This window comes from Chrysochloris asiatica, unplaced genomic scaffold (assembly GCF_000296735.1).
Source record: "Chrysochloris asiatica unplaced genomic scaffold, ChrAsi1.0 scaffold00048, whole genome shotgun sequence".
Taxonomy (NCBI): Eukaryota; Metazoa; Chordata; class Mammalia; order Afrosoricida; family Chrysochloridae; genus Chrysochloris; species Chrysochloris asiatica.
Window position 1 is genome coordinate 910,836 of NW_006408566.1, and position 16,351 is coordinate 927,186.

General features: G+C 36.1%; 1 protein-coding gene and 1 pseudogene across 1 annotated transcript in view; both read left to right on the top strand.

Moving 5' to 3' along the window:
• Positions 1–16,351, top strand: part of LRRC40 (leucine rich repeat containing 40) — a 97,074-nt gene that overhangs the window by 64,013 nt on the left and 16,710 nt on the right. The window contains exons 10-12 of the mRNA XM_006862416.1: positions 5,015–5,123; positions 7,215–7,322; positions 14,928–15,038. Of these exons, the coding sequence (XP_006862478.1) occupies positions 5,015–5,123; positions 7,215–7,322; positions 14,928–15,038 (328 nt within the window). The remainder of the gene's footprint in view (positions 1–5,014; positions 5,124–7,214; positions 7,323–14,927; positions 15,039–16,351) is intronic.
• On the top strand, positions 7,851–8,813 carry LOC102821794 (annotated as a pseudogene).

Sequence of the window (16,351 nt, forward strand, 5' to 3'; positions counted from 1 at the left end):
TCTTAACATTATTTTCCCTCTTTTTCCCATTCAAACCATGTCAGGCATGTATAATAATTTAAATCACCAAAGGATACATTCTGCAAGCCTGCCTCCTGTCTGCCAGCTCTCAGTCCCTCTCTTTCTATGAGTCTAGAATCCTCAACTGCTCCCTCTCTCCATGTCCTCATCTCTGCCTCAATCTCTGGTGTCGCTGCTTCTCTGGATAGATTCCCACATTTCGCTTGTGCTCGTCTCCCTTTATGGTCTTAGGGTCCTCTGTTTCTAGACTGTAAGATTAACTCTTGTTGTTAAGTATCGTTGAGTCAATTCTCACCAGTTGTGACCCTGTATAGGGTTTCCAAGGAGAAGCTGGTGAGCTTGAACCACTGACCTTGCAGTTCAAACAACTTTGCAATCTCACGCATTAGCCCACAGTGCCACACCAGGACTCCGTAAGATTAACTACTTCGCTGTGTTTGTTGCAAAACTTCTACCTTTATAATTGTGAAAGTCTCAATTAGTCATGATAATAATTACTCGATATTGAATCATATGAATCTTATCCCCATCCCTCTTCACCAGACCCATCTAGACAAGATGAAAACTGCTCAGTGGGTACTCTTATCTTCACACACACCCTCTTAAATTAAACTCCCTCTTGAAACCTGGTAAACCAGTCACTTCGTGCCTTTATTGCCCCTCATTTTAAGTAGCCAATGTCTAAATTGTATTCCTACTATATTATGTGCTCTACTGTCGCCTCCCTCTACCTGTATACAGGAGATAGCGTTGATACTTGATGTGAAGACTCCTTCCCTCTGTTGGTATTTCGAACTACTACCTCCTTGAATATAGGTCAAGTTTATCAAATTGTAGCAATTTATCTTTGTTTCCTTTATCAAAAATTGCTCTCTTTTCTATCTTCTTATAGTTGAGTTGTTGATTATCAAGCCCTTGTAGTCTAGGTCAGATGGGTACTATCTACCAGTTTGGATGTTCTTGTGTATCTCCTTTCACTACATATCAGCTGAATGCTTGCTTCATTCTCAGCTCTAGCTCTCTGTGGCTATGTCCTGGTCCGTGGGCTCAGGTGTCTCCAGGTCTCATGACACTTTGGACCAGCCAGCCTTCCTCTTATTTTTCTTATTTTCAGGTCACATTATTTTCCCTCTTTTACCCATGCAAACCATGTCAGGCATGTATAATAATTTAAACCACCAAAGAACACATTCTGCAAGCCTGCCTCTTGCCTCCCATATCAGGAGTCTATGGAACATGGTTGACCTCGGCCCATTTCTTCATTGCTGCCTTTCTTTCTCTTCCACTTACCAGTAGACAAATGTAGTTGCCAGCAAGCTTACATGCCTGCTCACTAAAAACTCCCTTTGAGTTTTAGTCTTAGAGGGGGGTTTGCCCTGAGGAGACTTGGATTGCTTGCCTTGATGGCTTTCTGGTGAACAACTTGCTTATTCTTGTAGTGACCAGTCATACTGCCATTTTTGTTTTGTGTTTTTCATCATGATCTTTATTTGAAGATGTATCTTCTGTCACTCTAGCTGTTCCAGGCTGGTCTATTTGTCCTTTCTAGTGGGAATGAACCACCTCAGAATATTCTGGATGGGGCTTAGGATTCCACTGCAAAGGCTCCACAAGAGACCTATTTCATTGGGCAAGTTGTAGCACCCCTTTTAAGTATTCCAGTCAGTTATAGGCTGACGATTGGCATACAAACTTTCTGTAATCATGTTTCCCAACATTCCTTTCTATCTGACTCAAGTGTCTATTTCACAATAGCAGGCAAGGGAAACCAATATTCATAAGACAGTCAAGCATCTTAGTATTATTTCCCCTCTTCAGAGTATGCCTTAATCCCTGTATCCCAGAGCCCTGTTCCAAGTTTGAGCATGTATCACTATTAACTTAGCCCATGCAAACCTGTCTCAGTGTTCCCCTACCTACCTTGTTCTTCCAACCCCGCCCCCTTCTTGTGTATTGCCCTCCCCATCACGCAAACTATGATGTATCTGACCCCTATCCTGTGCTCTACTGTCACCTCCCTCTACCTCCCCCATAATGGTTTGTTTTTAAGGGTTAAAATTTCTTGAGGTGGCATGTTTAAATTTCCCTTCACATGTCTAGATACTGTTTCACATGTTTATTAACAGATGAGTCTGGTTATTACTTAGTTTCAGAAAATGCCAACAACTGTTTAGTTTTAAAAATATTCATTTCTATACAGGTAAATATCAGTATTTTAAATAAATATCAATGGGCTATCATTGAAATTTTTATTTTCATTGTTTGTAAAATACCTTCTTGGAGATCTTGCTTGAGGTTTGCAACAATTAGCTCTGTAACATGCAAATCTTATGCTAGTTACAATTTGTTATAAGCTTAAAGGATATATTTTAAGTAATGGCATCAGAGGATCTGCAGGATGTTAAGTGAGTGCAGCTTCCACAGTCTCCTCAATTTATTAATGGGCGATGTGTGCTAGTATTGGCAGTATTATGAGGTTCTGTTAAGTCACTAGAGCTCCCCAGTGGAATTGTATTCCTACTATATTATCATTAAATTTAAGCTTATTTGCTTAAGTTGATTGCAAGAACTGCCATTTCCTGAGCTATGTCAACTGATTCTTGTGTCTGAGTTCAGATTCTTATAGGTTGCCAAGGCTGTATTGTTTTACCACCTTTAACCTAATCTCTGTAACCTGTAAATATGTTGTCTTAATAGCAAAGGAGAATTAAATTGCATATGGAATTAAGATTGCCAGTCAACTGATCCCACAATAAGGACATTGACCTGCATATAGGAATCCCTGGTGGGCATAAGTGAAGTGCTGGACTACAAGTCAAGATATTGGCCATCCCAACCCTGCCAGAAGAATTTTAGAAGGCCTAGCTGTCTGCTGTGAAGTGGTCAAACCCTGTGGAGCTTTCAATCCTTTGTAGCAGTTCTACTCTGCATACATGGGATCACTATGTATCAGCAACTCACAACAATAACAAAGCCTGAATTTATCTGGCTATTTTGAAATTGCATGATCATATACTTTGAATATGTTTCTAATTTTATTAATTATACATGGTGTTCAGTGGGACCTTTTAGTTTGAAATTTTTTAAATTCTTAATTTTTAAATTAAAATACAATAAATGTAGTTTTAGTGAAATAACATTTTAAATTGATTTCAATGAAATACATGGATTTTTTTTAAAGAAACAACTGATGTAAGACAATATATGTTGTGTGCCATTGAATCAGTTCTGACTCATACTGACCCTGTATAGGGTTTCTAAGAACAGCTGGCTGGTGGGTTTTAAATGCCACCCTTGCAGTTTACAGCCAATTGCTTATCCTATAGAGTCACACCAGGGCTCATGTGGATTTATAAGGAAAAGTAAATCTTTCACAACAACTCCTTTTCCAGATACAAGAGCTTCCCTCTTTACATTCTACTTAATGCTGATTATTATAAGCATTTCTTTGGAAAGTATTGAGAAAAACTTTATCTCATTATTTAATCATGATGATAATTCAGATCATCATGTATATTTAAAAAACAATGCTGAATTTTCTTACTGGTCCTAATGTGGTGTTGTAGGATAAGCAGTGGACTCTTAACCGCAAGGTTGGATGTTCAAACCTACCAGTTGTTGCTCAGAAACCCTATTACAGGTTTGCTATGAATCGGACCTGACTCAACAGCTCTTAACATCAACAACAACTTATATAATTCTTTAAAATAATCAAACTTCTACCAAACTTCTAAATATCAAAGCATCCAATTGATCTTAAAATTTTCCTTTATGTCTTTTAATTTTTTTCAGTACTCTATTGTTTACCCTTTTCTACTTCTTTGATTAAAATTGTTGTTTATTGTTGTTATTAAGTGCTGTCGAGTCAGTTCCAACTCATAGCAATGCTGTATACGGTTTCCAAGGAGCAGCTATAAAATATTCATATTAATATTTGCATGGGGAAAATAGTTTAATCATTGATCTGATGAGCTGAATGTGAGAGAAATATATTCAGTACCAGTCAACAAATGTTTATTTGATACCTGCTGGGCAGAAGCAAGATGAGAGATTTTACCACTTTGTGATCTTTTGACATTTCCTGCTACTCTTTGGTTTTCTGCTGCTTCTTGTTGTTAAGTGCTATTGAGTCAGTTCTGACCCACAGTGACTCTCTATAGGATTTCTGAGGAGCAGCTGGTGAGCTTGAACTTCCAACCTTGCAATTTACACCATCTTTGCAGTCCAGTGTATTAACCCACAGTGCCACACCAGGACTCCTGCTATATTACATATGAATTCTGGAACTGTTTCATTTATTCCATATTGCTGAGTCTCATTTTATTTATCTTTATATTGTTAAAGTCTTTTTTGTAAAGAGAGATCCCAAAGTCACTTCTTTTAAATGTGTGTTTTGTACACCATATGATGAGAGTGCTAAGTAGTCTCCGGAGATTAGCGAAAGGCCTGATAGGTAGCATGTGAACATATGAGTATACAAGCATGTTATGTTAAGAAAATATTTGCTGAAATACATTGATGCATTTTATTTTAAAAATGAATTTAACATATATAAAGCATCAAAGTTCACTTGATTATATTCAAATTTCCAGATTTTCCAGTAATTGGAAATAATCAACTTCTGTGTATCCTAAACTATGGAAAATAATATTTTTGTTTGCTAACAAATTCCTTTCATTATACCTTATTATTTTGTCAAAAAAGAGTGATTGGTTGTCAGTTTTTCCTCTAAAGAATTAGTATTTTTTGACGGTTACTTGGTACGCCTAAATTTTCTTATACCAAGATTCATGAAAACAATTTTTAATCGAATAACAATTATTTTCTATTAAATATTAGCTTCCAGGCCTAGATTATTGGAAATAATGTATATAAATAAAGGTATTCTCACTAGTGATATCAAGAAGTCACATGTACTATTTATATATATGAATAGCTCAGAAATTATTTTGTATTATAAATATTAGTTTTATATAACTTCTTCTCTTGCCAGATGATGGACCTACTCAAAGCAACTCTCTTACTGAGACTGCCATGACACTGCCTAGTGAATCAAGAGTCAATGTACATGCTATAACCTCATTAAAAATATTAGACTATAGGTATGTTGTTCATTTTTTAAAAAAAGTTACAAAGAATGCAGAAGAAATCATATTTTAAAAAATAATCTTTCAGAAATAAGACAGCTGATGAGGAAGAATTTATCAGAATACTTGATTTAAAGTAATAGCAATTATAAAAATAATGAGATCAAAGTTTATTTAAAGTACAATCAACTTCACCTCCCATTCTGTAGGTCATTCCTGTTTATTATGTTTAATAGAGAGACAAATGGTTATTAATATTACTATTTTTATAGTGAAATATATTTCCATTTTCTAAACAGTGTCAGTATTGGTAATAAGATTCTCTTAGTTAGCAGCACCCAGAATGAATTTTATTTGTGTTCTATGTTAGAATCATTTTTATTTCTGGCTACCATTTCTTTTACCTTGAATGTTGTTGTTAAGAGCCATCAAGTTGGTTTATACTTATAGCAACTATGTATAGAGTTTCCCAGGAGCGACTGGTGGATTTCAACTTCCAATCTTGCAGTTCAGACAAACGCCATTTACTCTTTATAGAACTGGGCATAGTCTTGATGTGTAGCTGCAAGATAAGCACAGGATCACAAGGCCGGTTTTAACCAATAAATCAGTGATTCGAAGTTCTCAGAGACCTTATACAGGGTCGCTATGAGTCAGAAACAACTAGACAATACTTAACAACAACAACAACAACATAGAACCGGGAAGTGTTTCATTCTGTTGTGCATAAGATTCCTATAAGTTAGAAGTGACTCAGTGGCATTTAACAATAACAACAATTTTGTTCTGGTTGTTGTATTTTACATTTACTGTTGGTTTTGATTCTCCAAACCATCTATGAAATAGTATTAATCTAGTTTAATTTGGTATAACCATTTCCTTTATTAAAAACTGGTATCACAAAAGCATAATAAAGATACCTCTTAAACTATACATTTTAGGTTGTTCTGATTCTATTTTATTGTAATTTGTTTTTCTCAGAGACTTTAATTGAAAATGTTCATCCTGTTTAAAATACAAATTAAGTACCAATATCAAAGCATAAATGCTTTCAACTAAATTTTAAAATTAACGTGAATGTTCCATGTTTGATTAGCATAAATCAGTTTTCCATGACTAGATCATTTCGGATTCAGAAGTTAAAAATGCTACAACTGCAGGAATTAGAGCCCTACAGCAAAATTTGAAGGCAATTAACCCTTTTGCCTATGTGTATTATTTTGACTTATGAAATTATCTCAGGGCGTATATTCTATGTAATACTGTTTTATGTATTCAGTTATTCATTTGCCCTTTCATTGATGTTTTCCCTGAATAGTGACATTGCTTGAATACAAGTATTAAAAACTATTGAAGGGGGATAAAAAAAGAATGTAAGGATTATTAGAACATCAAGAAAATTTTATATCTGCAAATGTAAGGCTAAATTGTTATTTAATGAAAATATTAATGAAAAATTTTATCAAAAGGGGATTTACATATATATATGTATATATATGCAAAGGATGTGGCATAAATTCAGATGCTAGGTTTATAGAATTAGGGTTCAGGAAAGATAAACTGCAAAGCACATTAGTTTCAGAACCAAGAATAGTTTAGTCTCAGTCCATTACCCTGTCCACCTTGTTACATATTAAATATGGGATAAATTTATTTAGATTATTAGAGGTAGTTATTTTACTTTGATAAAATGTTGAAGTTTCAAAAATTGTTATCTTATAGTAAACTGTATAATCCCCAAAAGCTGACTGAAAGGACCTTTGAAAGGCTTTTATGAGAAAAGGGCAACAACCACCTTTTCAAATTATAGATTTGTCCTATTGAGAGACAGAACTATGTGCCATCCACTTACTATATTAACATACTCCTAGACATTTTGGAATAACAAGAGGTTATGGCACAGTGTACTATAGCACATTGTATAGTTTGAATTATTAATGGTAAACATTTTCTGGTTAGCAAGTTTATGTGGCATTCTATAAAACTTAATAATAAACTGCTTTTAAAAGTTTCCATATGTAATCTTTAAAGGCCTTTACAAAGTTAGCAATAATCTTACCTTTCTAGGCTGCTGAAAATGATGCAATTTTAACCGTTTTTTTATAGTGATAAGCAAACAACTTCGATTCCTGATGAAGTATTTGATGCAGTAAAAAGCAACATTATCACTTCCATTAACTTCAGTAAGAATCAGCTCTGTGAAATTCCGAAGAGGTAGGATCTGTTGGTGATGCAATTACTATTAAATTGTCATTCATTCTCTGTTTTCAATAATAACAATTAAAAGAATCATTAGTTTTCATCACTTTAAAATTTTGATTATGTACAAAGTTGTTTGCATTATAAATTAGATTTGGCAAATATCATTAAGTATTTCTGAAATAATCTTAACATTTGTTTTGAGTGGTATATAGGTGTAAAGAAGTTTTGTTTTTCTTTTACATATTTTTTTTTAGAAAATAGATGTTAGATTATTAAAAATATTAATGATATTTTTTGTTTTGTATTGTATTAATGAATTGACAGGACTCCTAGTGTGGCACTGTCGGATCAGCACTGAACTGCGAGCTACAAGGTTGACAGTTCAAACCCACCAGCTGCTCCTTGCAAGCCCTATACAATTGCTATGAATTAGAACTAACTCTGTGGCACTTAACAAATAACAATGAGTTGACAGGCCATTAAATTTTTCAGCTAATAATAAAAATTTTTAAAGTGTTTTAGTCTAATAACGTAATTGTAATGCCGACCGGAGACTTTGATTCGAAGCCCAGCTGGGCGAACCAGGTGGAGGAAGAGGGAGAGGACGACAAATGCATCACCAGCGAGCTCCTCAAGGGGATCCCTCTGACCACTGGTGACACCTGCCCAGAGCCTGAGCTACTGCCAGGAGCTCCACTGCTGCCTCCTAAGGAGGTCATCAACGGAAACATCAAGACAGTGACTGAGTACAACATAGACGAGGATGGCAAGAAGTTTAAGATTGTCCGCACCTTCAGGATTGAGACCTGGAAGGCCTCAAAGGCTGTGGCAAGGAGGAAGAACTGGAAGAAGTTTGGAAACTCAGGGTTTGACCCACCGGGGCCCAATGTGGCCACCACCACAGTCAGTGACGACGTCTCCATGACATTTATCACCAGCAAAGAGGACCTGAACTGCCAGGAGGAGGAGGACCCGATGTACAAGCACAAGGGTCAGAAGATTGTGTCCTGCCGCATCTGCAAGGGCGACTACTGGACCACCCGCTGCCCCTACTAGGACACATTAGGGCCCATGCAGAAGTTGCTGGCTGAGCAGCTGGGCCTGTCCACTGGAGAGAAGGAGAAGCTGCCCGGAGAGCTGGATCCCGTGCAGGCTGCCCAGAGCAAGACAGGGAAGTACGTACAGCCGAGCCTGCGTGATGGGGCCAGCCGCCACGGGGAGTCTATGCAGCCCAACCGCAGAGCTGATGACAACGCCACCTTCCGGGTCACCAACCTGTCTGAGGACACACGGGAGACTGACCTACAGGAACTCTTCCGACCTTTTGGCTCCATCTCCCGCATCTACCTCGAGAAGGGCAAGACCACTGGCCAGTCCAAGGGTTTCGCCTTCATCAGCATCCATCGCCGCGAGGACGCTGCCCATGCCATTGCCGGTGTGTCTGGCTTTGGCTATGACCACCTCATCCTGAACGTCAAGTGGGCCAAGCCGTCAACCAACTAACTGTTACCATTGGCTGCTGCTTGGACCCCACCCCCACCCCCCCAGGACCCTCGGTGACAGGAAGTGGCTTCCAAGTTTGGGACTCCCAAGGGCAATAAATGTTCAGATCACCCAGGAAAAAAAGTGTTTTAGTCTAAATAAACCCTCTTATTTTAATTCCAGAGAAGTGTTCTTCACTTGCAATGATTAGAATTTTTCGGCATTATACCTTGTGCTATTTAATACATTTTGTTGATGCTAATCATAACAAGATTTTACCTTACAGTTAAAGCAACAGTATCATTAGACAGGTTAGGATAATGATAAAAAACTTAGGCACTAAAGTCAATTGCTTGTGTCTGTATCCTAGATCTTTTAGCTGTGTGGTGTGGGAGAGGTTAAGTAACTTCTTCACCTCTGAAGTAGGTATAATAATGTTGTCTATAGGTGTCATGAGTTAGTTCCGACTCATAGCAATCATAAAACAAATCACTGCCCGGTACTGCACCATCTTCACCGTCATTGCTGTTTGAGCCCATTTTTGGAGTCACTGTATCTATCCATCTCTTTGTGGGTCTTCCTCTTTTTCTCTGCCCCTCTGCTTTACCAAACATGCTGTCCTTCAGACACTTCTCCCTGCTGCTAACATGTCCAAAGTACATTAGATGTAATCTCGCTAACCTCCCTTCTAAAGAGAATTCTAGTGGTACTTCTTCCCAGATGTGTTTGTTCTTCTGGTTCTGGAATGGTGGTGTGGTGGTGAAGAATAAGCACTGGTCCACAAGGTTGATTTGAACCACAAGGTTGGTGGTCCAAACCCACTAGCTGCTTCTCAGAAACCATATACAGGGTTTCTATAAGTTGTATTTGACTTGATGACACTTAACAGCAACAACTGGCAGTTCTTGGTCTATTTAATGTTCTTTTCCAACACCTTAATTCAAATGCATCAGTTTTTCTGCGGTCTTCCTTATTCATTGTCCAGTTTTCATATGCATATGAGATGATTTAAAATAGTATGACTTGGGTAAGGCATATCTCAGTCCTCCAAGTGACCTCTGCTTTTTAACATTTTAAAGAGGTTTTTTTGTAGCAAATGTTCCAGTGAAATATGTTGTCTGATGTTTTACACTGTTGCTTCCTTTGAGTGTTGATTGTGGATCGAAAGTAAAATGAAATTTTGACAACTTCAGTTTTTTCTTTATTTATTATGATATTGTGAGGCTTTTTTTTTTCTTTATGTTGAGATTTAATCCATGCAAAAGTCTGTAATTTATGTCATCAGTGATTTAAGTCTTCTTCACTTTTAGCAAACAAGGTTGTGCCATCTGCATATTTCAGGTTGTTAATGACTTTTACTGTGGCACTGTGGGATTATGCAATGGAGTGCAAGGTCAGTTTGAACCACAAAGTTGGTGGTTCAAATTCACCAACCACTACTTGGAAACCCTAATCAGGGTCTCTATGAATCGGAACTGACTTGATGGCACTTATCAACAGCAATAACAGCGAGTCTTAATAAGAATTAAATTATATGACATAATTCATGTAAAATAACCAGTGCTAGTGCTTCCAACATACCAAGCAGTGCCTTAGAAGAAAGACTTAGTGGTCTGTTTCCATACAAAACAGTTATTAAAAATGATATGGTACAGGACTTCCAGCAAGATGGCAGACTAGGCAGATGCACTACACAGACCCTTATACAACAAAGACATGAGAGACCAAATAAAATAGACACAGATGAAAATTTTGGCACCTTCAACTTCAGAAGAAAGGTTAGAGAGCAATATTGAGTGCTTGCTTGAAGGAGAGGCAGAGCAGGGACAGTGAAAGAGAGAGCCTGACTGGTGAACGTCTGAGCAGACACAGCTTGACCATCTAGTGAACAGCTTTAGCAGCAGAGGGAGGCCTGGCATAGCAGATTCACACAGGTGACGTGAAAGCTGTGATTTCTTCTTGTCCCCATGCTCCTCTGGTGGCCAGAGGTGTGGCTAGTTCCCACCATCATCCACGCCCAGTGTAGATCTTGCTCTTCAGGAGTTTGGAGCCACATAGTTGAGAGCCATGCTTGTGGGTCTGGCTGTGCTTCTTTGGTGTGCCACTTTGTTTTTTGGATTCAGGTGGGCTCAGCTCCAGACCTGTAAAACCCACAGAGCCACCAGTGCATTTAACCATTCACCCTGTCTCCAGCTTCCCTGTAGTTGTAACAAACACTGAAACCAGCTCCATGAAGGGGCCCCATGAACTACTTCCAGATTGAGCACCCTGAACATAAATAACACTGAGGCCAATAGAAACTCAGTCTAGGGCCAGGAACTTTGCTGTTACATCCTTTTCACAACCACCTTATAAGCTCCTTGAATTGCAGGAGCCCCCAGAAATTTCTCTCCTGTTCAACAAAAACTGCACTCTTTTTACAAATATGACAACCCCACAATGCCTTGTCAGCTTATATAATAAGCCTTTGTAATAAGGTAGCTTATATGAAGAAACAACAGAGTATGGCTCAAACAAATGACCAAGATTCAGAGACAGAAAACATTTCTTTGGAATAAAAGGTAATGGAACTAAAACTGAGAACAGATTAAAAAGAATGATACTTTGACATTTCTAGCATGACAGAAAAATCGAGGGCAGCAAGGAGAATACAATAAAAACTTTATTAGGTTTCAGAAAAATACTACAAGAACAGACAAAATAAATGTAAATTTTGAAGCAATACAAAACTGACAATTCAGAATTGAGAAGATTAATACTAAAATTTCAGAAATGAACAGGGAAAAGCAGAAGATGTGAAGCAATGGAAGACAGAATTAGTGAACTTGAAGATAAGTCTCTCAATACAAGTATGCTAGAAGAACAATAACAAAAAAAAAATCTGAAGAGAGCCCAGGAGTTCTGTGTTTCACCATGCAGAGGAACAACTTACACGTGATTGGAATTCCAGAACAGGAAGATACAATAAAAAGCACAGAGTAAATTGTTAAGGAATTGTGGGAAGAAAACTTCCCTAACATCATGAAAGTTGAGAAGATAAGCACACAGAAACTTCAAATAGGATAGATCCCAAAAGAAAATCACCAAGACATAAACTTTCCAAAACCTAAGATAAAGAAAGAATCCTTAGAGTACCTTGGGAAAAAAAGAAAAGTTACCTACAAAGGAGAAACAATAAGACTAAACTCTGATTTCTCAGCAGAAACCATATAGGCAATAAGACAATGAAATGACATATACAAAACTCTGAAAGAAAAAATTTGAAAACCAAGAAATGTATACTTAGCAACTCATATACCAGACCAACTTCACAAAATGTGCTAAAGGGTGTTCTTTGGACTGAGAACCAACAACATTAAACAACAACCTGAGATTACCATACATGACACACCACCCAGAAATCAGTCCAGATACAGACATATATGTAAAGTAAAACAGACCTACAAGACAATATAGGGAACCAGTGATATCAGTGTGAAATGAAGTCATTTACAAAGCAAAAAGAGGGAATAATGTAGATACAGAACTTTCAAAAGGCAAGGAAGTCGAATAGATTTCAAGATAAAACAAACTTTTAAGCAGGAAAAAAACTAATAAGTTATAGGGTAACCGCAAAGAAAAGTGGTACACTTGCACATCACAATTTTTTAAAAAGAGGAAAATCAGAAAGGTTTAATAAACATTAACACAACAGAAATGAAAACGATAAATAAACCAACAAACAGAATGAACTCAGCACAGAAAACTATGTGGAACAAAGAATCTAGCAGCACCACAAAAAAAGAACACACAGAAAAATGACAGCAATCAATTCCTACTTATTGACAATTACACAAAATGTAAATAAATTCAATGTACCAGTCAAGAGACATAGAGAACAGAATGGATAAGAAAACAGGATCCTTCAATATGCTGTCTACAAGAGACATACCAAAAAGATGGAGACAACCATAATGACCATCACCAGAAGAATGGTTAAACAAATGTTGGTACATACACACAATGGAATTCTGCAAAATGTTGAATACTGATGAATCCATGAAACACCTCATGACATGGTTGAATCTGGAGGACATGCAGAGTGAAATAAGTCAATCACAGAAGAACAAATATTATGTGTGACCAATGTTGTAAAAAAGGAAAAAATAAGCAAATCCTTTTCTTGATAAAAGAAACAATCTATGATGATTATGGGGGGAGTGGTGTGAATTATTCATGGGCTAGAGGGTAAAACACTTGTTAGCATGGGTTACAGGGCAGGTGGTATACAACAAGAGAGATGTTAGCCAAGGACAGAAGTAGGTAATGGGGAGATACTGGGAGTAATGCAATGATTATGGTGGATAGAAGTGTAAATATTGTTAACTGTTGGTACATGGAATAGATTGCCACCATGTAATGAAATACTGTATATGAATTTGTTGATTGTAAACTGATGTTCTGCTCTGTAAACTTCACTCAATTCACAATAAGAAGTTAGAAAATAAAGAAAAGAAAGAAAACTCTATGGTGTATAGATCTAGTCTGATACACATGGGACTGCATGAGTTAGAGTAGACTTCATGGCAATTATTTTAGTTCTTTATAAGCATTTAACTTAAAAAGTAAAATAAAAGTAGAGGAGTGTGATGTGTTGCAAAAATAGAATAGATTTAATCTGACAGCCAGCAAAAATTCTTAGATGTCCAGAACTTGAAAAAATGGACAACCTATAATTGATTTTCTATTTTGTAGAGCATAGTTTCAGGAATGTAGATCTTGAATGATAACAACTTTAAGGAACTCAATTGCAAAAAGAGATTTAATTAATCTCCTACTCCTCCCTTAAGAACTACTTTAAAAATCTTATTTAATTATATAATAAGGTTGATAATGGCAGTAACATCTTACCCATATTTTATAATTATTTTTTTTAGACAAGATTACCAGAAGAATGACTAAGTCAAAGGGCTTGGCTCTCTTGATACATAATGCAAAAATTCTCCAAAAAATTTGATCAGTTACATATAGCTAAACGCATATTGTCTTTTACTACATCTTCAGGATAGTATTTGCTATTCCTCTTCTCTCTTTTCCTTTGCTAATGTAATAGTCTCAAAAATATTTATTGTTACAGTTTAATTTTCATTTTTTGGGGAATCAGACATCATCATTTTTTATTCTTATAGCTAATAACTGTCTTAAAACTACTAAACTTGATTTACTCTTAAAAAAAAAAAATTTCCTGTGAGTTGGTTCCAATTTATGGCAAATCTGTGCATGTCAGAATAGAACTGTGCTCCATAACATTTTCAATGGTTGCTTTTTCAGAAGTAAATTGCCAAGCATTTCTTCCAAGGCACCTCTTGGTGGATTCAAACCTTTAACCTTTCCATTAGCAACTGAGCTAATGTGAACCATTAGCACCATCCAAAGCCTCATTTACTTTTTCCTCTTTAAGTCTTTAAGATAAGCGACTTAATGGTGGCATTTGCTGAATCTAATCATGTTTAACTAATAATTTGTGAAACAAACACTATACTTTGAAAAGGTTGACCATATCGTAATTACTGAAATACATTTTTAAAAGTACTTAGATATGCATCCCCATTGGGAATGCAATGCCTCCATAGGTTAAGCACTGGAATGCCCACCACAAAGTTGTTAGTTTGAGTCAGCAGGAGAAAGATAAGCGTTCTGCACATGCAAAAAATTTAAAGCCTCAGAACCCTATACAAGTAGCTATGAGTTGGAACTGGCTCCACTGCCCTTAACAACAACAGAAATATATGGTTTATATTCTATAGTCTTAAGTAGACACCTGTTAGGATATATATAGAGGCTATATATCCGACTATTTTATGGCTTTAAATCATTAACAGAATTAGATACAAAGATTGCCTAGATTTTGTTTTTCTCCTTTATGTCATAAATATATATGTTTTCTTGTTGCTCTTTTAATCAAACTTCAACAAAGAAACCTTTGAAGAAATAAGACTAGTTTTTAAGAACTAACTGGCATTTTTGTGGGGAAAAAAAGTTGCTGAAAATGTAAACTAGCAGAATAAAGGATATTCCCTCTTAAGGTATGTTTGTAGTTTTGAAGTTCTGACAGCTAATTTAAGTGCTAACATCTTAAAATTATGTTTATTTCAGGATTGTGGAACTGAAGGAAATGGTTTCCGATGTCAACATCAGTTTTAATAAGCTTTCCTTTATATCCTTGGAATTTTGTATGCTCCAAAAATTGACTTTTTTAGATCTAAGGTATTTATTGATTTTATCGCTTGACTTTTTTCATTATTATTTGTCTTTAACTCTACCTAATTTTTGCTCTTGTCTTCATATTTTCTTAAGCAAAGAAACTAGCCTGTACTTTACTAATAATATTTCCAGAAAAATGTAACATTAAGCATCTAGGAAATATTTAAGTCAGGCATCTATCATGTTCAAACCATTTATAAGTTATATGATAAGGAGAGAAAATGATCTAGAATGCTACACAATATTAACACATTCTTTCCTATGTAAAAGTACAAATAAACACATCATAAAAATTTAGAGTAAATTGAATAGTTCCCATTTAAGTGATAAAGCTGTAAATAGCAGTAGTGCTTTGTATAGTTGTTGCTCAGTAACTGGTATGTTGCTTAGAAATGATGTTAAGTGCCGTCTAGTTGGTTCTGACTCATAGCAACCCTTTATAGGGTTTCCGCGGAGTGGCTGGTGAGGTTAAACCACCAACCTTGCATTTCAAAGTGACCTTTTAGTCCAGCACATTAACCCATAATGCTACACCAGGACTCTGTACTTAGAAATAAGAGGGAGTAATATTTTTCCTTATATTTTGTGAAGTTCAGTGATGTTTCTTTAAAGAATGTTTTTGTTTCATACTGTTACTTTACTGAAAATGAATAGGATAAAAGTGTCACCACCCTTTGCTGACAATCTCCTTAAAGAACACTTGGTTTCAATATATTAATTAAGTATGCAAGGCCAGAAGAAAAGAACACTATGAGAAGACAACAGAATGCTTAAAACTCTGCAGCTGTAATAGGAAGTTTAACTATGCCCAAGAAAAAGTGATAGGATCCGACATCTCACATTTTAAGAATAATAGTATTTGTGTGACAGTTAAGATTAATTATTTTCTTGGACTTTAAAATTTCATTTAAAAGCTGTATCTTTAATGTCTGGGCTACCTAGTGCTTACAGGTTGTTACTAGGTGTGTTTTAGTATCTAAAATATAACTCCTCTTCCTTTTTGTCTAAATAATAAGCTAAGGATTTATTTTTTGTCAATAACAGTAAGTTATGAATTTGTTTTTCCTGTAGAAACAAGCATTTTTACTTAATGTAATTAAAGCAAATATACTAACACCCTGCTCTTATTAAACAGAATTGTTTTGAAGTAGCAACTGTACTTGCAAAGCAGTGTAAAATTACATTTTAGTTCAGTATTAGTAGAACAGAGAGGATGAATCCATGTCCCAGTTGCTGCTATGTTATTTCCTTTTATCCCAAATGTTGTCTTTCTATATATACACGTCTCTGCCTATAACTGTACCTGGGAGTTTCTA